This window comes from Penicillium chermesinum (assembly GCF_028974085.1).
Source record: "Penicillium chermesinum strain IBT 19713 chromosome Unknown utg000003l:1.0-5111272.0:1.0-5115320.0, whole genome shotgun sequence".
Taxonomy (NCBI): domain Eukaryota; kingdom Fungi; phylum Ascomycota; class Eurotiomycetes; order Eurotiales; family Aspergillaceae; genus Penicillium; species Penicillium chermesinum.
Window position 1 is genome coordinate 3,038,330 of NW_026695313.1, and position 23,552 is coordinate 3,061,881.

At 52.4% G+C, this 23,552-nt stretch overlaps 9 protein-coding genes across 9 annotated transcripts; 3 read left to right on the forward strand and 6 right to left on the reverse strand.

The window, feature by feature from the left end:
• Positions 1–3,407: 3,407 nt before the first annotated feature.
• On the forward strand, positions 3,408–4,923 carry N7468_004079 (glutathione S-transferase family protein; the record flags this gene model as incomplete). Its single annotated transcript, XM_058473376.1, has 4 exons — positions 3,408–3,558; positions 3,666–3,804; positions 3,893–4,586; positions 4,645–4,923. 4 exons carry the CDS (start codon positions 3,408–3,410, stop codon positions 4,921–4,923), a joined length of 1,263 nt encoding a protein of 420 aa, XP_058332379.1.
• Positions 4,924–5,105: 182 nt separating this feature from the next.
• On the reverse strand, positions 5,106–8,194 carry N7468_004080 (uncharacterized protein; the record flags this gene model as incomplete). The annotated part of the gene is made up of 3 exons (XM_058473377.1): positions 5,106–5,967; positions 6,050–7,106; positions 7,171–8,194. The coding sequence occupies 3 exons, from the start codon at positions 8,192–8,194 to the stop codon at positions 5,106–5,108; spliced, it is 2,943 nt and encodes a 980-aa protein (XP_058332380.1).
• A 53-nt stretch (positions 8,195–8,247) lies between these two features.
• On the reverse strand, positions 8,248–9,585 carry N7468_004081 (DUF3433 domain-containing protein; the record flags this gene model as incomplete). Its single annotated transcript, XM_058473378.1, has 1 exon — positions 8,248–9,585. The coding sequence occupies one exon, from the start codon at positions 9,583–9,585 to the stop codon at positions 8,248–8,250; it is 1,338 nt and encodes a 445-aa protein (XP_058332381.1).
• Positions 9,586–11,225: 1,640 nt separating this feature from the next.
• On the reverse strand, positions 11,226–12,254 carry aspf4 (allergen Asp F4; the record flags this gene model as incomplete). Its single annotated transcript, XM_058473379.1, has 1 exon — positions 11,226–12,254. One exon carries the CDS (start codon positions 12,252–12,254, stop codon positions 11,226–11,228), a length of 1,029 nt encoding a protein of 342 aa, XP_058332382.1.
• A 2,149-nt stretch (positions 12,255–14,403) lies between these two features.
• On the forward strand, positions 14,404–15,792 carry N7468_004083 (SDR family oxidoreductase; the record flags this gene model as incomplete). Its single annotated transcript, XM_058473380.1, has 2 exons — positions 14,404–15,410; positions 15,468–15,792. The coding sequence occupies 2 exons, from the start codon at positions 14,404–14,406 to the stop codon at positions 15,790–15,792; spliced, it is 1,332 nt and encodes a 443-aa protein (XP_058332383.1).
• Positions 15,793–16,836: 1,044 nt separating this feature from the next.
• Positions 16,837–17,985, reverse strand: N7468_004084 (uncharacterized protein; the record flags this gene model as incomplete). Its single annotated transcript, XM_058473381.1, has 2 exons — positions 16,837–17,411; positions 17,697–17,985. 2 exons carry the CDS (start codon positions 17,983–17,985, stop codon positions 16,837–16,839), a joined length of 864 nt encoding a protein of 287 aa, XP_058332384.1.
• A 227-nt stretch (positions 17,986–18,212) lies between these two features.
• On the reverse strand, positions 18,213–20,139 carry N7468_004085 (FAD binding domain protein; the record flags this gene model as incomplete). Its single annotated transcript, XM_058473382.1, has 4 exons — positions 18,213–18,725; positions 18,792–18,910; positions 18,962–19,479; positions 19,544–20,139. The coding sequence occupies 4 exons, from the start codon at positions 20,137–20,139 to the stop codon at positions 18,213–18,215; spliced, it is 1,746 nt and encodes a 581-aa protein (XP_058332385.1).
• A 363-nt stretch (positions 20,140–20,502) lies between these two features.
• N7468_004086 (uncharacterized protein) lies at positions 20,503–20,784 on the forward strand (the record flags this gene model as incomplete). The annotated part of the gene is made up of 1 exon (XM_058473383.1): positions 20,503–20,784. The coding sequence occupies one exon, from the start codon at positions 20,503–20,505 to the stop codon at positions 20,782–20,784; it is 282 nt and encodes a 93-aa protein (XP_058332386.1).
• A 207-nt stretch (positions 20,785–20,991) lies between these two features.
• N7468_004087 (uncharacterized protein) lies at positions 20,992–22,938 on the reverse strand (the record flags this gene model as incomplete). Its single annotated transcript, XM_058473384.1, has 1 exon — positions 20,992–22,938. The coding sequence occupies one exon, from the start codon at positions 22,936–22,938 to the stop codon at positions 20,992–20,994; it is 1,947 nt and encodes a 648-aa protein (XP_058332387.1).
• Positions 22,939–23,552: the final 614 nt, after the last annotated feature.

The window sequence follows — 23,552 nt, forward strand, 5'->3', positions numbered from 1 at the left end:
TACTACTCTTACGGGGTCGAAGTGAAACCATCTGTACCAGGATAAAGCCTAACGAAGAGGGCATTCCACCTATAGCTTAGTAGGCGCATGGCTCAGCGCATACTTTAGTAGTCAGTTGGAACCCATGTCTCATCCTCTGTGCTCCGAAAAGGGAAAGAGCAGAACCCGTGGAGGTGTGATGATTTCATTCTCTTTCTTTTCCTTTCTTTTCATTCCCAGTATCCTTCTTTTTGCCGAGCGCAGGGCACTCCACCCCCTTTTACCCTAATCCACTAGCCGTTCACCCACGACCTGCCTGCGCCACACGGGATTAGGGAATTACGGGTGGGGGAGCTTCTAGAAATTCCAAGGCGGATTTCCATTGGGTGGAGTGCCTGGGGCATGGGCAGTATTACTCATGGGCCCGCTAAGTCAATCGCAATTTAATACACTACGTCAGATGAGGTGGATACTCAGCCTCCTGTTCATGGCAGGGATGCTCGATGGGGGGAAGGTTAGCACTGCACTAGAGTAAATTAGTCCTACTGTCTCCGTAATGGGGTTTAATTTTTATTATTATTTTGGGGAGGGGATCGGGAGATCCTTCTGCTATAAGAGCGTCTCTCTCTCTCGCTAGCTTTCTGAATTTTCCTTCCATAACTTCAAATCTCCGAAACTCCGTCGACTCGCAAGATACCGGCTACTACTACTACTACTTCCACTACCAGCTTCTTCTATTCTTCCCAACTTGAAGCTCCTCGCCTCTTCCACACAATGCCTTCTGTCGGAACCTCTCAATTTCCTCCCTGCCCGGGTCCCCCACCCAAGGGCCCTCTGCCTCCGCTCCCCAAATAGAGTGGCTTCTCCCAAAACGACCGTGATGACTTTGGCGCCAGCTCTGAACTGACGCCCACGACCTGGGGGAGGGCTTTACCTCATGGATACGACTGACCTCGATCTCGACCTGGTTCCCGGCTCTTTGACGACTTTTTGACCTCGATTCGGCATTTGATCTTTATCCTGATCTACTACCCTGTCTCCTTCGGCCCTCCCGGTTTTCAAACGGTTGCCGGGTCCTCGCCGCAGCGCTCTGCCTCGAGCCTCCGCTATGGTTAAAGAGATACATCCCCGACCCGCGCCTCCGGCCAAAACGAGGAGCTGTTAGCTCGCTTCCAGCAATACGAGGCCAAGAGACAGAATTGCTTTTTTTTTTTTTGTTTCTTTCTCGTATTTTAACATTTTTACCCCGGTCTTTCACTTCGAAGGCCTTGGCGCCGGCGCCACAAAGGGCTTCTCTTTCAAGCTCGACCTTGTTATTCTTGCTTTCTTGCCCATGACTCCGGAAACGCCGGGGAGCCTCTTCAGCTTGGTTCTTTCAGCGTTTTCCAGCTCCCCTTATCTTGGCCCGTCAACGGGGCGGGGAGACCCGGCCCCCCCCTGGGCCCCTCTTGGGCTCGAACACATGGGCTTTGATCCGCAGGTGCGGAGAAATCAAAGCTCCAATTTGGGGCACGGCCATTGGCATAAGACGGTCTTACCGGCCATGCGCCTACGAGTTGCATCCTGGTAGCGTCCCGTTTTGCATTTATTCCGTCGCTTTTGCGTCACCTTGCATCATACGAGCTGTCCACGCATCGTATACCTCATCTTTACTTTGCATGTCATGCCTGGCCATGGCCCATTCAATCCTTTGTAATATTTTGACGATCTTTGGCTTTTGATTTTTTTTTGCTGTTTACTTTTTTTTTTTTTTGGCTTCTTCTTTCTTGGCTGTCCTTTCTATTCGCGCTTGCACTTTAGCAGCATGCATCGGGCCGAATCTGAATCAACGGCATGTATCATAGACTTAATATATACCCCCGCAAAGCAATCTGTTTCATCTTTTTCAAATGTCGTGCATATTATCCACCCCCAGTACATTGCCCAAGTCTTGGCTCCAGATTAGTGGGTAAACGCCCCTGCACGACTGCTTTCGCGGTAGGATGAAACGCGTCGGCGGCTCGACCCCCGTTTCACCAGTCAGAATCCGCTACCATGACGGTTGCATCGGACCTCACGACAGGGATGCTGCCAAGCGAGTGGCCCAGGTTGTCAATCCAAACCTTGGATTGCTGAGGTGCAAACGCAAGAATCTGACGTCAAAACGGGCCGATTGGGGCCGATGTCAAATGCATCCGGGCCAATCTTATCGTCTCAAGGCATCACGCATTGATCTTGACCTGCTGTCTCAAAGTGGGGGGGGGGAAGCTCCCCGGGTATCAGCTATCCTCAATCCGGCCCCTCCCCGGAAGAGAGAAAGAAAGAAAGGCAAGAAAAACAAGGCAGATATCGTCTGAGAACAGATACAGAAGTCAGTAACGATAACCAGCGAGCTAGACTGCCCCTCTTCGCATCACCAGTTAGCGGTATACCCGAAGGACAGGGCCGTGGTGTATGGGTATGCATGGCGTGTTTTAGTGGGCTGCGAAAGGCATCAAGGTAAAGTATATCGCGCATCCAAGCTGCGATATGAGATACCCTCATGCATCCGCAGGAAATGGCCCCATAGGAAGACCTGAAAAGGCGAGGGGAAAGAGGGGGTCGACAGGCAAGTCCGAATGTCCGAGCGCTCGTGATTAGTCCAAGTGTTGAACCTGGTTCCTTGTCCAGGTACTCGGAACCTGCTACTGGATCCTCGGCCCCGAGAGATAATCGGCGCAGTTCCGCATATGCTGGGGCTGTGACTCAGGCGCCTTGGACTCGGACTCCACTCCCAACAGCCCAGGACGCCAATGGCTTCCAGCTGAAGAGAAGAGGGGGCTCTTGCGCAGCCACGTGTTCTGTGAGGTCACGGGCTCTTATCGATCCTCCAGATGAGTCGGCTCCACCGGGTCGTTTACCTGGGTAAGATGCTGGCGTGTCGTGCGGATAGGACGGAGCATAAACCACCCCGTCTATACGCAACGCACGTCGGTTTGCGTGTCTCAGGTAGAATACGAGCGTAATCTGAATAGACTTGCCATTATCTGTGGATCCGAGGGGCTGAATTATGGTGCCTAGTTGCGAAGCAGAGTTAAGGCCCCCTAATTACAGGTGGGTAAGTTGAAGTTTCTACGAAGTCCGTGTCCGTCTTCATTTGCAAATATGGATCGGATGTTGGAAAGAAGGGGAAATCCTTAGCGGGATCCCCAGCCCTGAGAGCCTAGAGCCTAGAAGCCGGGAAAATATCACCAGAAACGAGAGAGAAGTGGCAACTGGAACCATGGTTATCAGCATCTGTCCGATCGAGCTAACCGACCCAAGAAAAGTCACCCTGCGAATCAAGAAGATGCGGGCGTGCAGAGGATCGACAGGCGTCGGCGAGTGTACTATACTTTGCGGAGGTAGACACGTGATTTGCGGCCCATCTCACCCACGGCTGCTGTTTCCATCTCCACGCGCAAACCACCATGAAGCTGCAATTGCATGTGTGGGGACCGGCCTTCGGTCTGCCCTCAATTGATGCGCAATGTCTTGCTACAGTGGCATACTGCTCCTTGGCCCTCCCCAGACAAGCGTGGGAGCTTGTCGCAACGAGCGATCCCTCCGTGTCCCCTACCGGTAAGTTGATGTGATGGCCCTCGGGACCCCAAGCCACATGCAGGGATCTGATGCTTCTGAGTCCAAAAAAAAAAAGCGAAAGCTAACTCATCCTGATTGCTTGCCAGGTGAACTCCCTGCACTCCAGTATGGTTCGGTGTGGGTGAGCCGATTCCGCAACATTGTCGATTATCTCCGACAGTACTCGCAAGGCGAATGGGATCTAGACCAGGAACTGGACGAGTCAAAAAAAGCCGATAAATTCGCGTACGTCAAAGCAGAAGATACAAGTGATGGGCTACATTTCGCTGGCAACGATCGGTCTGCTAACTTGAATGGTGGCGGGTTTTTACAGATTCTCCTCCTTCATCGAATCTCGCGGCCAAACCCTCATCGATCTCTCCCTGTACGTCTCTAGCCAGAACTACTACGGAAATACCTCTCCTGCATACGGAAATCTACTCCAATGGCCCAACCAATGGATTTTACCCCCGAAACTGCATAGCGCAGCTAAGGCCCGCACCGGGCATCTGGGCTTCTCGTCCCTGGACCTCCAAGCGCTCGAAGAACAGCGCGAGCGCGAACACTCTGCCGCCGCCGCTACGGGTCAGGTACCCAAGAACTTGATCCCCCGACCTCGCGACACCGTGTCCACCCTGCTCGGCCGGACCGCGAAACAGGACAGTTTTCGCATCGACGCCCTGACAAGCGAGTTCTTTGAGCCTCTCGAAGCCATGCTCGGCCAAAAGCCCTTCCTCCTCGCCTCAGATGAGACAGACCTGCCGTCAAGCCTGGACTGCATCGCGCTCGGGTATCTTGCCCTGGCGCTCATTCCCGAGCTGACCTTCCCGTGGCTTCGGGACGCCATGCGCGCCAAGGCCCCACTTCTCTCGGCGTACACCGAGCGTCTGCGCCAGCGCTGCTTTGGCAGTGAGTCTGTGGAGGTTGCCCATGCGTTCGCACCACAGTCAGTCCCTCCGTCGCCGCTGCCTTGGCGCGCACCTGGCCGGATCTCCCTGGCTGCTGTTTGGGAGCACCCTGCTGTCAACGTTAGCCGACGCCACGCCTTTCCTGCGTGAGATTCGGGGGAATGACCGCCTTAGGCAGGCGGCTGAGTCCGACTCTGACTTATCAGAGAAGGAGAAGGAGATCGTTTCAACGTATGCTGACTCTCAAAAGAAAGATATGTACTTGTCTATTGCGACTGTGGTGGCTGGAACCGCCGCGCTCGTTGGTTACGTGATGCATACCGGCTTACTGAGCTTGGCAGTGCAGGGCGACGACGAAGAAGAAGAGGCAGAAGAAGACATTGTTCAGAATGACGCTGCGTTTGACAACGTCGTCGCTACCGATTTCTTGAGCAGTGCGAATCTCTCCCAGATCTAACGCGGAAGGCGTCTTCCGCTCGGAAGATGTATGTTTTGTGTTTTTGAGCGAGGGCTATAGATCCCTTCAAAAAATCTGTATTTTTACTATAGACGATGACTACTTGTTTCCTTCAGATCATTCAGCGTTTCTATCCTGGATATACCAAAAAAAAATATGTACAATCTGCATCCGTGGACTATTTACACGTTCTGCTCATCGGCAAGATTCCACGTACTCGCGCCTTTCTCCTTGGAAAAGGTCGGTTTCGTAACCCAATTGACATCGGGCCCTTCGCCGTAGCTTTGCTCCATTTCGATCCCCCATCGCAGGTGCCCCTCCTCATCCATGAACCATCCGAGTCGTGTTCTGAGATTCTCATAGTCATCAGGCGACAGCCTCCCTGCCTCGATCTCCCGCACCACCTGCAAGAAGTTGGCGCTTCCCGCGATCAGAACTAGAACATCGCCTAGACTTTCCACATTGCGCACGAGAGAACCGAAGTAATGCTTCTGCGCAAGGGCGACCACCGCAGTTGTCAAGACCAGCCATCCAAGGATACCAATGCTCAACCCCACCGCCACGGTATTCATCTGAAGCAGCTCGACCTCCTGCGAAACATGGACTTGGACTGTCCGATTCGTATGAGAGATGGGATGCTTTTTATCCTGGTACTTTGAAGCTGTCTTCCCCGGAAGTCCAAGTTGATCAATATCCACCACTTCTTGGAGACTAGCGGGTAAGCTTGCGTTGATCTTCTGGTAGCCCCAGCCCCCGGTTTCCATGGAGATGTTCTTGCTGATGAAGTGTTGGAAGAAGGTCGTGTACGTCTTTTGCGCCAGATGGGTGAATGTGTCGGGGTCCAGAAGGGCCTTCGGATCCTTCCCGGCCATCGAGTACATGGAGTAGGTCATGAAATCCATGTTCAGGCCTTTCATCTGATCTCGGATGGTATATGTGTTGTCGCGGAGATCTTCCACCGTATACCCAATGGAATGGTCTGATCCGGATATGTGAAGGATGTCTGCTGATGAGAGCATCGTGGCTGTGAAAAGTCGTCCATAGCTGTTGGATTTCCAAACGAAGTCGTCAGTTTCTGCATACTCAGACTGTAAACGTTGATTGGTCTTCTTTACCTAAGCGTCACATTGTAGGACATATAGCCATAATCATCGACGATTGATGAGCCATTATGGGGAGGAAGTTATCCAACCAGGGCTCTGTCTCTTCTTGGATATCACTTAGGATACTGAAAGTCTGGACATTGCCATTTGACGAGTCCACTGTGACTTTCGCGTTGGCGCTCTCGACAATAGGCCTGCAGTTGAAGAGTGACATCGACGGGGGCTCGGGGAACAGAAGCGCTGGATCGGGGTACCCTAAGGTGTCGACGATTTTGATGCCAGTGACAGCCTCCCCGTGAATCCATTTAGTGGTGAAATTTCTCTGCCATTGACGAGGAGTGGACTGCATGTAGGCGAGACCGTGGTTCGGCGACCAATAGCCTACTCCGACATCTCCCTGTCTTGAATTGGTTGAGCTATTTCCGCAGCACATGATTTGGGATGGGTTGACAAAGACATTTGTGCATCCGGGACATTCTGTCAGATTCTGTGATGGCAGCAGCGGAATAATTTGAGAGGCTTGGTGCTCAACCCCATGGGAAGCGCCAAGCTCGTAACCTCCTTCGAGGTTGGCCGGGACCGTAGTCTGATTGTAGAGCTTGTGATTGGTTAAATAAGTAGGCGTGAGCCAATTGCTCACATTAGCAAGAGCTTCTACAGGAGGCTGACTACACTCGATGCGCCCACGAATAGCTGGCGTGTTGAATGTCACGTTTGTCTGGGTCTCCGAACTGAGGCTGTCTGGTTTGCTGGCACCTATACTGGCCAAGGAATCTGCAGATGTGATGTTGGAAAGATCAAGTGGGACAAAATTCCATCCATCCTTGCTCCAAGCAGGCTCAGAGCCGTTCAAAGCTAATTGAATGGTAGCAGTATACATCCAATATGATGAGATATTCTTGTAAAGGTCTCCAAGAATTGTTGCCGTATAGTCGCTCGTTGTGAGCCCGCCAGGGTAGGTTGATTGCATCGTTTCGAAGATGAAAGGGATCTCACGAACTTCTAATTGACGTTCAAGGTCCACCGGCCGAATGATATTGCCAGTGCCTCTCTCAAAGAGAGCCGACATTGTGGTAGTGACTGATGAGTTTATCATTAGCGATAGTCTCAAACGGGGCTCGAAGCAAGATTCCTGGTCACTTACAGACGGGAGATAGGGTAGAGCCCAGAGCGACAAGGAAGAGTAACCAATGTCTGTTGAAGGCCGCTTTTCCAGCCGCCCACATCCAGTAGGAGGATTGGTACGACAAGTCTGCGCCCTGTTTGCAAGGAGGATCATTCTTTGACATGGATAAGAATGGTTGCAGACGACGAAAATTATCATCGATAGCACCCCACCAGAGACCAATAAGGGTCGCTATGACGGTTGGGATCATCGAGAAAGGGGCCACCGAAGACATGCCATTGCCAAGGAAAGATAGTTGAACCTGGTACACGAAGGCCTTGCCATATAACCGGTAACTTTCAGCATAGTGATAAAGAACGGCGACTCCAACGATCACAAGAGCCAGGATGAGAACAAGCACCAGAAGGACTGGAAGACGAAGGAGTGCCGGAGTTCCGTTCTCTGATTGTATAGAATCGTGGTCCTGTGGTAGCTCAGAGTCACCTCTGGATAGTCCCTGGGAGTCGATATAGTAATATTCTTTTCCGATCTTTTCCTCCAAATACTTCGAGTCGGGCTGCCGTAATACTTGGAACCCAGCTCTTGACCTCTCATTCTGCGTCACCAAATAAGCAACTCCCACGGCCGTTGCTGGGTCCCTTCTTAGGTTCAAGGGTCGGCGACGATGCTGTGAGAGCCACCAGACTGCAACCAAAAGAAAGAACGAGATAGCGAAAAGAACCCCTAGCGCGATCGCAGGTCCAGCTTGGACTACAACACGGCTTTCAATGGCATTCACATGGCCCTTGGTGCTGATATGTTGAGAGGAACCAGGTTGACCCAAAGCTGCCTGCAGTACCTCTCCGAAATATCTCTGCTTTGCTTTTGCTGCCGAATGAATAAGATTAGGATCATTGACTAGCTCAGTCATGTTATAGTTGTAAAGTGCACCAAGAAGGACAGCAGCGCCGCCAAGCATCTCAGAATTTAACCAGATGATCGAGATCATGTAAGAAGACCAATCTGCGCTCAAGAATAGATCTTCGAACTGCGTGGTGTTCATGAGACTTTCTGGGATAGCCACTTTATTTCGTCTGTATTCTTTCTCGTCAAAAGTTATCTCCGGCTCGTCCCCGCGAGGGCAACGGAAGCAGTAATATTCGCCATGTAGTATTTGGTCTCGCACAGTTGAGCCGTAAACGTGCCCTCAACTGTAGTCCAAGGATCTGTGACCATGAGAAGTTCATGGCCGTCACAAGCGGCTGTACTATTGACGCGAGAAGAGACTTGACCAGTGAGTACAGTTAAGTCTTCCGCGTAGAGAAATGATGAAGCATTGGACCAGCTCCCGCCACCGTTTTCAAATAGGGGGTAGCTAACTTCCATTCCGTACTTGCACCCGTTGGGTGCTGACCACATCATGGAAACAGCCGGCTCAGCAGAGGTGTGTTCCTGGAAAGAATACGAGCTATTGGCTTCCGCCTCCAATTTCATCTTCGTACAGCTGAGCTCGCTCTTGAACATGGTTGTCTGTCCCTTCCATGTCTCGGAAGGGGATGTTGGCAGTGTGTTTATTGGCTTGGGCGAGCTGGCAGGCCAAAATGGGAGGATAGTATAATCGTCTGTAATCCAAGGCGAAGTCGAGACATTTTGCAACAGATTGGCGATAGCTCGGAAATTGGTGGTGCGGTCTTGGTCGAGAGGGAGAGGCGATTGGGCGGACGGGGATAATTGGAAGAAATCCGTGGGTTTCAGGATGTGGACTTTTTCGGAGTAAAGGTAGGCGGACGACAGTGGAGAAATGGCCAGAAAGCCTATTATATTGACAAAAGAAGCACAGATCAAGATCCAGCTGCGGGATCCGTTCTTCTTCTTGGCGAATCCATCGTACAAAGCTACCCACCAGGGGCCGGGCGTATGAAGGATGCTTGTAGAAGCGGTTGCGCCTTCAGGTCTTGCCAATCGAGCAAATGGTTCGGTTCGCTTCACATCATTGAATAACATCGACGTCAATTGGATATAGATCACGGTGATCAGGGTAGGGCTGTATCGCCATCCGAATAGGACAGCAGAGGACCCATCATCAGGCCCTAAGCCATTGTTCGTCGAGGATCTCCACCAAAGCAGAAATGTAGTCAGACAAAGACCAAGTGCAACAATACTCAATGTACCTAAAAAATAGGGGCTGAACGTATACGGAGCCCATCTCGCGGTTTCGGGTTTTGATGCTTGTGGATCGATGTCGACGTCAGAGAAACCCCCGTTAACCTCCAAGGGCTGGTCTAATGGCTGGCCCTCGTTTGGCCCCAGACTACTAACACTCGAATTATCTCTGTCTTCGTGATAAGTCCCACTAGATGAAACAGACCGGCTGGATCGAACATGGTGGAGAAATAATGGGTTCCGACCCAGAAGACCACGGTCTTCGGCCGTGTTATACTGTCGAGTATCCATAATCAATCATAAAGGGGCCATCAAGCGGTCCTCTCGATAGGCCACAAGGGCATATAGATGAGGAAGAGATTGTTTCATGAGAAATCATAGTGGGTGGCGCCTTATGTTTATTAAAATCCACAGCTGGCAAGCGGGGTTGCCAGAGCCGCGACAAGGTCTCCGAGTCGGACTGGGTAACATCCAAGAGGGGCAATGTCGTAGCACCGACCCTATCACAAAATCTAGTGGACATCTGCATCAACCACTAAGATGATTGTTCTAGACGCACCTCAAGCGCTATGTGGACCACCCATGGAACGACCCTTGCAAAAGTCGCTGTGCAGACTTGCATTAGACCCCTGCTGCCGAAGGTTAGCATTGGTCCTTCATTTTATATCTATCCCCCAGGCTTCTTCTTACACCATAGATTTCTCCGTCAAGAGGAGAAGGCATCATAGCTCTCGGATAGAGAATATGCAACATCTGCTTGCTGTCTAACTCGCGTTTATTTGAAATAAACGAGGGCAAAGAGGGCAGCGAGGCTCAATTAGGCGGGGTCAGCAGGCGGGGTCGATAGGCGAATCAGCCTTGGCGGGTAGTCCTTGAGCCTGTAGGGAGCGCTGAGTTAGCGCCGCCGTTTTAGCTCCGCCTTAGCACCAAGTAGATTATCCCGCATCTGCAAGACTATTCACTTCGGCCCCCCCTAAACAAAACACCAGCGGTTTCGAGTAGCCGCTGCACCGTCAAGATCCTGGTTGTTTCCCTGTTATTCATTTGTCATGACTCCATAGGTCTCCATAATTATGAATCTGGCCCGGTCGATTCTGAGCCGCGATGTGGGTGGTCAGTATTTTGCACAGTTTGCTGGATTCTTTGGGTGCTGTTATAAGATAATGGAAAGCGTCCCTGATTTCCTAGTACTCCATATTGTGCAGGTTCTCCTAATCCAGAGATTCCACCTTTTACTCCGCAAAGCAAGTCATCCTCGATCACCTTGGTCGATATCGACTTACATCCCAAATCATCTAACGGGCTACGTCCACCAAGCAGGGATGAGCACACTACTAAGGCAGTGCATGAGGATTCTTCAAAACGTGAGGACAAATCAACTACTACCCAAAATTCACCATGAGCTCCCAGAAGAACCGTGTATTATGATGCTAACAGAGTTTCCATAAAAGGGACCTTGGAATGGAATATTAATAGCGACTCAGCAGTCTCACGAGCCCGGGACTAAAATAAATCTAGGGGCTTCCAGATAGCTATCGAATTCGGGAGTCATCGAATTATGCTCCCTGAGTCTACAAGGGAAACAGTTAACCTGGCCACACCAAGACCGAGCCTATTAAAATTGGGTGTCACAGAAAAATACAAGAGGTACGAGATACCAAAACCCTGAGGATGAATGAAAAGGAAAAAAAAGTGCATATCAACTAACTCAGGTGGTATATGTACAGAGAATCATAAGAGTGGCGCAGGTCATGACCAGATATGTATGTATGCGCTTCCTCAGAACAAGCAGACAAGGGATCCGCGGAAGAGCAGCCGGGAAAAGTCAACACGGTTAGGCTCCACCACATGAAGACATTCCCGACCAAAGACCATGTGCGCACGCAAGATAAACAAGATCACGCTGACATTGAAGTAGATCCATTCAACATTTAGGCGTAGTCCAGGTTGACAAGGAGACGGATAGCCTCGTCTCGGACGTTGCCACCAATGCCGTTCACTGCCTCTTCGGCGGCGGTGTAGGCATTGATGACGGAGCCCATGCCGTTGGTGATGGAAGAGCAAGAAGTTCCGTCGTGCATGCAGATCTTCATACCCTGGATCTCCTTGCCAGCCTTCTGGGCCTGGATACAGGAAACATCCCAGGAGCTGAACTCGGGGGCAGCGCGCATGGTGAACTCACCCCAGGTGGCAGCGTAAGCGCCATAGCTGGAGAGAGGAGCCGTGTCACCCTTGTAGGCGGTCCAGCCACCGGTGGACTGGTCAGCGATGGCAACGTACTTGGTTTCGCCAGGCTGGATGGTGAAGTCAAGGGCCTTGTTGGGGGAGAAGAAACCGGTCATCTGGCTGTCGGGGCCCATCTTGTTCCAGAACAGAATAGTCCAGTCACCGGACTCAGCACCATCAAAACGAATGACGTTGCGGTACTTGTTGGCGTCCGCGGCATCAACCTCGATGATGTTGCTACCCCAGGGGAGACCCGTGTTGCCCTTCCACTCAATTCCGAGAGCCTGGGCGACGTAGTTGGAGGCACCGAAGCCTTCTTCGGAGAACTGGCCATCGGAGGGGTAGGAGGTCCAGTCACCGCCAGAGCTGGAGCTGGAGCCGGAGCCGGAGCCGGAGCCAGAACCAGAGCTGGCAGAGGTGGGAGCAGCCTTGGCGGTGGTAGTGGGAGCAGCGGTGGCGGTCGAAACAACGACGGGAGTGGGAGTGGAAGTGGAGGAAGTGGTGGAAGCATCGCCAGCCCACTGGTTGATCCAGGAGACGAGGACGTTGTCGATAGTGGCATAGACCACATCACCAACGGCACGCTCCTCGATGGCAGCAACGTCGGTCACAGCGGGAGCGGCGACCTCTTCGATCGCAGCCTTGGGGTGGGCGTGGCGGCGCTCATGGCCGTGAGGGCGAGCGATGGCCGAGCCGGCGAGAGCGGCCAAAAGAAGGGAACCCTTGTACTGCATGTTGGGAATCTTTTAAACGAAAGAAGATAATGAGTGACAGAGCGAGAAAAAAACGCTCGAAAGTTCCCAGATGATTCAGAAAGAGTGACGATGGGTAGGAATAAGAAGGAAAAGGGAGGATGGGGGCTACTGATATTAGGGATGTGGGCGAGTTCCTACAGTCCCATAGTGAAAATCAGGATCAGGGGCTGGGCGCCCGTGATTGGTGCGAGTGAAGTGGTTCCTGAACGCCATGCAGCCACGGTCGCCGCTGATTGGTGGAGGGCCCCAGTGGAACCTTGGGCCAGACTCTGTCAGAGTGAACGACGGTTAGTCACTGGTACCTCCCCGCCAAGTGAATGGGCGCTGCCTGTGCGTGTACTCTCTACTTGTGGGCTCAGGCACCCGGACCCGGTAATTGGTAAACAGGGTACGGAGTACACAGTCACGTCTGCTCCTTAACCGGCCCCTGTTCACTTTGAAGAGTTCGACTTGTCATACACGTGTTGCGATCGGAATGCTCGACAACTGGAATGTGCCTGACTTTTCTATATCTCCATAGCCTCAATACTCCATGCCCAACTCCTAACCACTTCCCTTGACCCCTGGTAACGCCCTGGAAAGGCCCTGAACAGCTAAGCCCTGTTTACCCTTTGTCTCCCGGCCCTGAACGACCATGCCATTTGTCGCATTCCCCACACTGCCCGATCGAGGCCAATCGGTGCGATTCTGAGCCCCCGGTCTTACGTGTCTCACGGACAATCCCTATTTTGCCAGAGGGAAAAGCCCTACCCTACGGCTTTCTGCAGGGTCTGTTGTGTTCGTTTCAGACAGTTAGGGTTCGAACCCAACCGAGACTTCCGGCTTCATTCCCACCGCCATGTTACGCGCCCGAACAGATCACCAATGACTTCGATTCAACCAGTCAATTCCGTGAATCGACAGTTGTCCCGATAGAACAACTCAGTGCTTCTAGCGCCGTGGTCTGGGCCAGATCGACCAACGGGCACACGATGCGCGGTCTCCCCCATATATTCTTGGCAAATGGGGGGCGCCCTTGCCCTGCAAAAGGGGCGTGCGAGGCAAGGTACCAATTTTAAGGAGATTTTATTGCCCCATCCCTCGAAAGGCGCCGAAAAGGGGTCTACCTGACTCCACACGGTCTGAAAAGATCACAACTCCCCATAGGTGATCCGATGCGAATGGTCCAACCTCTGTACTCTGTACTCCGTACTCCGTAATATCCGGTTCTTAAAGCCAGACCGCCTCGGCGCCTAGGTCGAGGCCTTCTGTGTGCTGGAGTAAACGAGAATATCGAGCTTTGTCCACCGCTAAGAATAGAAGAGTCCAATGGTTTGAGGCTATACGAGCATAAAGGATCGAGGCTAATAATAATCACGAATCCCTTCCCGAGGCGAGGTGCGTGCGATCTGAATTCGCGCCTAACGGATCCCTGCTCTCCCCTTCTGTATCGACAAATCTACGATTGAGCTAGATAAGGCCCGATGACGACCGTAATTTCCTAGATTCCCGTGCAGTACTCCGTAGGGGAAATTAAACCCTGCACTTAGTTTGCAGGGCGAACCAGGGATGGACGCGGGCGCGTTCCCTGGATCCGCCTATGATCAACGGCCGGGTCCACGGGAGGTTGCACTCTGAAACATCTCTTCTTCACGGATCTAAGAAGACACCTTGGCCGAGCATGGGAGATACAGGGGGACTGCATAAATGTACAAGTCGCTCCGTAGATAAGTCCATGCAGATCTGTTTAACGTTTTTCCGATCTGTCTGAACACCTTAGATCTGGAACCCGGAAAAGACCTGCGTCTTCCTCTAATGACGACATGTTCGGATGCATGCGGGGGAACGAGGCAAAATGCCTGCAGAACTGATCTCATCGTCCTTCATTGAGCGACTTTGCCAGTGATGAAGCCAGTAAGCTACCGAATAGAAGTCACGGTGGCGACTGGCGACTGTCCTGGTCGCTTTGCAGCCCTCGGTACTGTTACTCGCGTGCTCGGTTACCAAACTGCTTGGCAAGCAGTTTCGCTTGTATCTTTGAAGTTCTGTACATAAACCGAGCTATGAATCAGTAGATGCAATTATCATTTGATCTTGCAAAGCCTCCGTCTCTAAGAAATCACCAGTCTGCCCTCCAATTTCATCCGATATGGGCTCCGAGCGCTACCCCGTGCATCACAACGGAATCTATCACAACCTCCCCACCTTCGACCCATCGATCACCGGCTTAACAGCTATAGTCACGGGCGCCAATGGGATATCCGGCTTCCACACCCTCCGAGTACTCCTCGAAAGCCCGGAAAGATGGACCAAGGTCTATGCATTGTCCCGCCGCCCTCCGCCGCAGGAGATGATGGGCCTGCTCTCCGAATCGCAGCGCTCGCGCGTGCAACATGTAGCCGCGGACTTTCTTGAAGAGCCCGCGAGCATCGCCGATGTCCTCAGGGCAAACAAAGTCACTGCCGACTACATCTTCTTCTATTCATATCTCCAGCCCAAGCCCCCGCCAGGCGCCGCCGCCTGGTCCAACGCCGACGAACTCGTCAAAGTCAACTCCGCTCTTTTGGACAACTTCCTCCAAGCCATCACTATTGCCGGAATCACCCCGAAACGGTTCCTCCTCCAAACTGGCGCAAAGAACTACGGCATCCAGATCGGTCGCGTCCGCACGCCAGCCGTCGAATCGGATCCGCAGCCGTCGCATCTGGAGCCAAACTTCTACTATCCGCAAGAACGGTCCCTCTTCGAATACTGCAAGGCGCAGGGTAGCGCGTGGAATGTCATCCGCCCGGCTTGGGTGCTCGGCGCCGTGAATAACGCGCAGATGAATGCCCTCCTCCCGGTGGCGATATATGCCGCTGTGCAAGCGCACAAGGGCGAGCCTATCGCTTTCCCGGGCGACTGGGAGATGTGGCAGTATGAGTCGCATCATTCGACAGCCATGTTGACGGGGTACCTTTCGGAGTGGGCGGTCTTGGAAGAAAAGACCACGAACGAGGCGTTCAACGCCCAGGACACGGGGTCTATGACCTGGGATAGACTCTACGAGGCATTGGCCCGCTGGTTTGGGGTTACAAAGGGCGTTGTGCCGCCTGAAGAGGATCCGTCCAAGTTTACTGAGTTGGTAGGGAAAGCGGGTGCGGATACACCGATGGGGTAAGTGGGATGATGGAAATGCGTTAAGTTGAAGGCTTGACTGACCCGGAAATCCAGATATGGCCCACCGCTTGTACATCGGGCTTCTTTCTCGTTGGTAGATTGGGCCTCCAAGCCGGAGAACAAGACAGCATGGTCGCAACTGCAGAAGGAGTCTGGTGGCCAGCTCCGTTCAGAGCCTTTTGACGACGTCGAAGAGAACTTTGTCTTTGGCGACCAGGCCTTCGCCAAGGTGCCCGGTTTGTCGATGAACAAGGCGCGACGGTTAGGTTGGACGGGCTTTGTGGATACATTTGAATCCCTGTTTCAGGTCTATGCTGAGATGGGCGATCTGGGTATGTTACCGCGTTTAAAAGTCGACCGACCAGAACCACTTGTCTAAGTCGGAATTTGTTGGGGGGAGCACTGGAGGTAGAGCCCCACAGTCCCCTTCATTATGGAAAGAGGCAGATACTCTAGAGACAGGGTCAGGATCAGGTTGAGGCATAATCAGCCTGGTCAATGTATACCGAGGAGAAACTTGACTCTGAAGATCCATAAAGCACTCACTTATCAAATTGAATTGTATTCAAGGAGTAGTTCTAATATATTCTACTTCATTATCGCAAACATCAGCATATTTCGTCCCGTCACCGCTACATGGATTCATCCGACAAGATCCGACGCCAACTACCAGTATAGTAGCGACACCTGAGACGATCTTTATTCAGTCCATTAATATCGCCATCTATATACGCATTATATCTAGGGCATTACCGGTTGAAATCCCTTTCCTCAACCTTTTGCTGATCATCAATGTCCTTGGCCTCGGGCTGACGCTCAAAAATTCTGGAAACCTCCTCGAGTGATCGGCCTTTCGTCTCAGGAAAGAGAAAATAGACAAGTAGCAGAAAAACAATCAAGCAGCCCACATATACAAAGTAATATTTCCAATGCAGCGCTGAGAATGCCACGGGATTGACATACTGGTTGAAAAAGCAAGCCGCCGCATCTGTCGTCAAAGTCACGGCCAGCCCCTTCGCTCGCAGCTGATAAGGAAGAATCTCCGCGGGGTAGGAGATGAAGAGTGGGGCATATGCGATGTCGAAAGAAGCGAAGAATAGAAAAAGCATCGGTACAACCGCTATGCCCGCCGCCGTTATCTGCTTTTCGGAGAAGAGACCCGCGACGATCGCGGTGATGGACAGGAAAAAGAGCATCATGGATGTTGAAAGGAGCCAAAGGATACGCCGCCCATACTTTTCAGAGGCGACTGCTCCTATCGCGCCGAGCAAGAGATTCCAGACCTGCATGCCCACGTTGACTCCCGCTTGATTAGCGGCGTTCGTAATTCCAACATCGGCCAGAATGGGCGCGAGATAGAACGAGATGATCCCTTTTCCAGGTTTCGAAGGTTAGTGACAGACTCCTTCCGAACTTGGATTCTTCACTCACCGTTTCCAGCCCACTCTTGCATGAGTCCTACAATCACGCAGATGGAAAGACGATGCAGGTCACCTTTGGACGAGAAAAATGTGCTCCAGTGCCCCGGCTGCATATTTTCCGTGTTGATATTGTTGCAAATTTGGTGGAACTCGTGTTGAACCAACGCGTCATCTGCATCCCCATTTGCATGATAACGAGCCAAGATCTGGAGGGCTTCTTGCTTCCTGTCCTTGGATACCAGCCATCTCGGGCTCTCCGGCACAAAGAAGAGGCCCACGATCTGGACAAGAGGGAAGAATGCTTGCAGCATACACGGGCCTCTCCACGACCAGCTGCTGGAGATGTACAAAGTTGCAAAGGAGATGGCAGCCGAAGCGATTGACCCCCAGCACCAGCATGCATTATAAAGAGCCGTGGCTGTTTGACGCTGGCGGGGATGAGCGACCTCCGTCGCAAGTAGCGGAGCTGCTGTCTGTGCAGTGCCAGTCCCGAGTCCTGCTAGAACGCGTAAGCCGAAGAAAGACCAATGGTCTTTCACAGCGACTTGGCTTATCGAGGCAATGATGACTGAGACAGCTACCAACGGCAACGCACACTCGGCGGCCAAATATGTCTGCCAGATAGGATGCTGGTACGAAGGACATGAATGCGCCCAGGGATGTGGCGGCGATCAGGAGTCCAACAATATTGGGATCGAGACCACCAATGATCATATTAACTAGCCATTCGCAGAATTTAGTATCATTCTCATTCTCTTGATTGCAGAACAATGACCCTCACATTCTGGTAGGACCTGTAATCCATTAATCAAACTCCCATTGTATCCCGTTCCAGCTGAGGAAAAGAACAAAAACACAATACCAAGGTTTAGCCGACGCAGCCCCGGGTCCTTCAGCCAGTTCTTCTGCGAATTATTAGGCAGTGCTTTCAGCACCTCGATTGGGGAATCTGGATCGACCGTCTGCACCATGGTGGAATCCGTCAAGCTGCTGTCACAAGTGCGTTTTCCCATCGTGGCGAAAGCGTGGTGCGAGCCCTTCCACGTAGTCAAGGTAGCTTCAAGCTTTAAAGCTTTGACATCGGAGCTCCCTTTAAACTTTTGCTGAGCGAGGAATTCTCCACATTCTTCACGTTTTAGTCTCTGGTTCATGAACCCCGAGAGCGTGGCCGCCTACTTATCGGAGAAAGGTGGAATGAAGGGAGGAATGAGCATCGCGGATTGTTACTACAAGACCCAGGGACGTCAGACGACCGTTAAACAGGAAGCAAATGCCGTTAATGCAAGATTGGTTGAGATCTTCAGAAGCTTCATCATAATGAAGACTTCTTTATAGCCGCCAGCAGCCCGAGCCCCGCGGAAGTTCAGCCCTAGAATCGCTACTCGCCCGCCTCCTCGAGCAGCGAAGCATACCGATTACCAAGGCCACAGAACCCCTCGCACTGCTCCCCAACCTCCCGGTTCTTCCCTAGTGTCTCTTCCAAGCTCCAGGAGATTCTTTCGGCGCCAAGCCTGGCCCCTTCGAGATTCGGTGCTCCGGGCCCAAGACGAAGTCCCGCCATTCGCCCGGTCATGTACAATGGCACGTCATCTCTCCACATGAGATCTTCTGTCAAGCAAGGTAGACCTTCGATGACTTCGATTGGGTACTGCTCGTTGATGTGATCAAGAAGCGGCATCTCGAGGACGTCGGCACGGGCCCCGGTAGCAAAGTAAATATAGTCGATTGGGGGGAGGTTGGGGATAGGTGGGTCGGTGGTCAAGGTCCAGGTTTTGCTTTCCACATCGTACTCGTGGGATTTGATGACCGTGTTTGGGTGGATTGAAGCACGCCCGTGGGCAGCGTGCTGCTTAACAATCTTTGTATAGCGGGGGTGATACTGCCGCCGTTCCTTGCATGTTTGATCATCTCAAGGCGTTCTTGAGAAGGAAAAAAAAAATAAAATGTCAGCTGGCACTTCGTAATGATATCGCTTGTGTCTAAATATACCTTCGTCGGTGTCTGCTGACCAAAAGGCCGCTTTTTCCCAGTTCTTGTATTTGCCCATCCACGCTAAGCTGATATCGAATTGCTTGACTGCTCGAACCCTTAGCAATATGAAGCGTATATATATGCAATTGGTCTTACCTTTAAACCCTGAGCGCATCAATAACCAGACTTTGGTTACTCCTTTCCGCACAGCCATATCTAAAATCTGTGCAGACGAAAGCCCACCTCCCACGATCACCACATTCGTCTGCCACCGAGCGGAGATCTTCTGTCGTACATTAGGACTGGGGAATTCCTTTATTTCCATGCTATGACAGCACCCCTCGGCGCCTTCTTCCTTGCTTGAGGGCTTCCACGGGAAGATCTTGTTAATACCGGCCCCGCCGGCTCCAATAGCGAGCACAGCTGCGCGACTGTAGAATTTTTGACCGGAAGAGGTAGTCAATGTAAAGATCTTGGAGTTTGACACCGGAGAATCTCCATCTTCCGGAAGGTAGTCGTAAGTGATATCGGTGACTTCGTGTTTCAAGATGGTCCCCGGCTCGTCAAGCCCATATCGGTGAGTTATAGAAGCGCAGTAGTCGGCAAACAGGCCCGTCGACGGCGAGAAATAGTCTTTCCGATCCCGTTCGTCGATTTCAACACCGCCGATTGTTCTAAAAATGTCCCAATCATTAGCCAGACCCAGGGGGCTGCACAGTTTAGCACGTCTATACTCACTGGTTCTTTCCACCCTGGCGTCGCTTCTTCTTCTTGTGCTTGCTCATCTCCTTGCCCACGCACCCGGAGATCTCCCAGAGGTCATCTTCCCGCCCCGTCTCCTGCGCATACGCCAGCATGCCATCGCGGTCACCTGGGTCGACATGGAAAAACATCGGGCTTCGCAGCTGCTTAATCTCGAGCGTGCGAAACGCATTATTCCACCGCTGCATCCACTGGTCGCCCGAGCCATCTAAGACAAGTGTTGAAATTGACCCAGCCGAACTCGTAGAGGAGGCTGAAGAGAGAGATGGGACGGAAGAAGCGGAGTCGGCTGAGTCTCGACGCTCTTTGTGGTTCTCGTGCTTGGTTTCGGTCTCGCTTGGGGGTGGTTTCTGCCCGCGATTCCATTTCTGGGCTCGGACGCCCTTCTTCTTACTGCCTGCTTGGACAAGGTTCATCTTTCCTGTGTGTTTCTTGATCCAATGGTACCGCTGGTGCTCTTCGTCTGTGAACACGGCTGAGGGAGTTTCTTCGTGGAGGCGGGCTGCTACGCCTAGTCCACAAGGCCCAGCGCCTACGATAATCACATCGTGGATCTCGGGATCAGCGTTCATTATTGCGGCTTCTATTAGAAAAAGGGTTTTAAGAATGGTTTATGGTGAAGATATGGGGGAAAATTAAGTACACTCGAACCGCGCCAGAATTGGCCATGGACGCCTTTATACGCTACATAATCGGTGTGGCTCCATCTCTTGCAATGTCCCCATAGGTACCTCTTTCTCACGAGGTACTCTATCCCCCAAGGTCCTTGAGGCTTGCCGAGGGCGATACATGGTTGTTGTGAGCCAATCATTCTCCTGATCGGCAGCTGTCAGATAACGAGGACCTTGAGGGGTGTCTGCTCGCTACAATTCTGGGGCTAATTTTCTCCACTGGAGTTGATCTCGTTGATCACCAGCTGGATTGCCATATTAGTCATGAACATTGCTTTCAACAAATCTCATCCCAGATATCTTATAGCGTGCCACTGTATATGGCCATGGGAGAGCAGCTATGCGAGCGGAAATGGGAACAAGTTGGTTCATGGCAGAGAATGTTCGTGGAAAGTCGTTCAGTCGTGGGAACCGACTCTTATGATAGAAAACAAAGGTAATAAAACAGAAGAAGAAGAAGAAGAAGAAGAAGAGGAGGAGGAGGAGGAGGAGGAGGAGGAGGAGGAGAAGAACAGCCAAAAAGTAAGAAATTATTTAAAGTATTAAATAAGTCCCAAGAAGAAATGAATACAGAATGGGGAATAGTAGCCCAATCAAAACCCCGACCCGACGTAAGTCATTAAAAGAAAAAGCAGAGAGCAGCCCATGCAACAACCCCAGGAAAAAAAAAAGAAAACCAAAAAACCCAAATGAAAACGCCAATACCAATCCCAAGACTCCCCAGGTGCATGCCGAAACGAACTGAACTTCCCCCTATTTGGGCCACTTCTTCGCCTTGATCTCGTGCTTCAGGGCCCGTGGCGCCCCACCCCCTTCTCGCCGGTGCCACGCATCTTCAGGCCAAACCCAGCCTCTCACCCTCTTTGCATCGCGCTTCTCGCCGATTTGCGGCTCCGGGATCCACTTATCCTTTGGTTCAGGCAGAATGCGCTGCCGGGTAAGTGCACCGGGCCCACCAACGTTGAGGTGAGCAGATGGCTGCTGAGGCAGAGGAACAGCCTTGGAGAGCATGAGAAGGAAGTACAATGCCAGGCTCGCGGTCATAGGGGTCGAGGAGCTATCGTCAACAGATTCTGACTCAGAGACCGGCGATCCGTGAGAGATAGAGGAGCCGTGCGATGACGAAGAGAACGAGCGCGCGCTGATAGGGGTTGCGAGCGCGGACGCATCGTGTCGTGCATGGGGGGTTGCTGCCGTCTTGAGCGGGATGGGTGTCGCGACTTCGAGGTACCCGAAATACGGGATATCGCAGCCGTCGTCACAGCCGGCGCGAACACAGACGAGTTCGATCTCGGTGATGATGAAGCCATAGCGGCAGGAGTGCTCGCGCATGCAGCGCTGGAGGTGAGCGAGGCCATTGAGATATTCGACGCGGCGGTGAGGAGCCTCGTTTCGCATTGCTGTGTTCCAGCGGTCGAAGCTCTTGACAATGCCGACGAGACGGCCCCGAGGGAGACCGGAGAGGGTTCGGTCAGAGTCGGTGACATAGTTTGCGAGAAAGTGCGGGTGGCCGTGGTTTTTGTGGCCGGTGTGCCGCATGTCCGGAGCGGCGTACAATTGCAGGTGATCTGAGCCTTGGGAAACAGCCAATGCTGCATTGACTCGCGGGGCGTAGAGATCGCGGATGAGATTGACCAGTGACGGCTCTGATTCGGGAGAGAGGCGTGATTGAGGTACTGCCACTTGGGGAGTGAAGTCACTGGAGATTTCCGTCCTGAGGAGCTTGGTGAGGTCTTTCATGGCCTCGGAGTCGAAAGTGTTGAAGGAGAAGGAAGACCAATTGCGCAAAGTTCGAATGTCCCACCAAAAGTAGTCGTGCATTCCACGCGTGGGAACAACGCTAACATTGCGTACCAAATTGATAGCGGGAGTCGGGGAAGTCAAGTAAGCGATCAAGTTAGTTGAAGGAGGCATAAATTCCTCCCGCGGGCTGATCAGATGTGCTGGTGAGTTCTGTGCAGTAGATGGCTGGGTGTAGCAGTACTGGGGCGTTGGCACTGTCAATGGAGGCTGTGCGCGCACCGGCGCATGCCGAGTGATTTCCGCGGGTTGTGGTTGCGGCTGAGCTGGATATAGCATGATGCTAGGAGTCACTGGGGTTATAGGGGTTGTGGGTGTAGTGTGTGTTTGCATGTGCGGCATGTACTTTGGAAGCTGTCGATAGGTTGGATACCCATATCGATTCAGAGTGGCTTCGTCAATGCTAGAGGTTGATACAGAGCGAGAATGTCCACCACCCGCTCTCCGCTTATGCGAAGTAATGGACATCGGGGGTGATAATGCAGACGCGCTAAGTGGAGCAGCTGTGACAATCGGAGAAATGGGCGATGCCAGTCCCTGTCCACTAGCCATATCCACGTGGTGGCGGTGCACAGAGAGACGAGCAGGAGGATATGGAAGGAAACCAGGCGGGTTGCGCGTGTTGGACAAGACTCGACGAGTACGCAGAGGTCCCCCTGCAGAAACAGGTTCAATCACGACGTCCTGAGGACGAATCTTCGGCAGAAGAGCCGGGCCATGATGGTGCCGCGTTGGCGAAGTCCCCGGGCTCGTGATTCCGGTCATGGTGGACCACGGCGATGATTCGCCTGAATGGACCGAGGAAGCGGATGGGTTGCGACTATGCGCGGATCCGATACACTCTTCAAACGCGATGCCCGGCGGTGTGGTTGGCTGGTAGCGAGCGTACTGAAGAGACATGGCGAGGATCGAGTCACCAATGAACCGGTGAAGCAGTGCTTCGAAAAGAAAGGAAGGCAGACCTGCTTCCCAATTGCGAAACGAATGAAGGTTGGTTGTGAGGACCAACAATGGACCAAGCAAGCCGGTTAGATCAAGACACCTGCGTGAAGAAAGCAGAGTCATGATCTAGATGGAGAATGCGTGGATATTAAATGTTGACGATGAGAAGGATCAAACAAGCCTAAAAGCATGGCCGATATAGTAGACAGGCCCACTGACGAACCGCTAAGGGGATCTTGAACAACCTGAAACATGGAGAAAAGCTCCACGGTGACGCCAGGGGGGAGGCTCCAGATCTTTTTTTGGGATCCTAGGCTCCGATCCAGGTCCACACCAGACGATGAAACGCGAAACTGCCGAGCATTGTGCCTGAGGTCGCGCGCCGGGGGGAGCTTGAAACCCCATGAAGGCGCTCGTTCTGGGAATAGTGCGGTTTCAGCGGACTGTCGCGCGTTAAGGTGTTACTATATTTTGCATCTTCTTCGCAGGTGTTCTTCAGATGGCCTGTTTGGGATAGCGTGTCTGCACGGTGATTGAAGACTTTCTAAATTCAGCAACAATTAAGTTGCAAA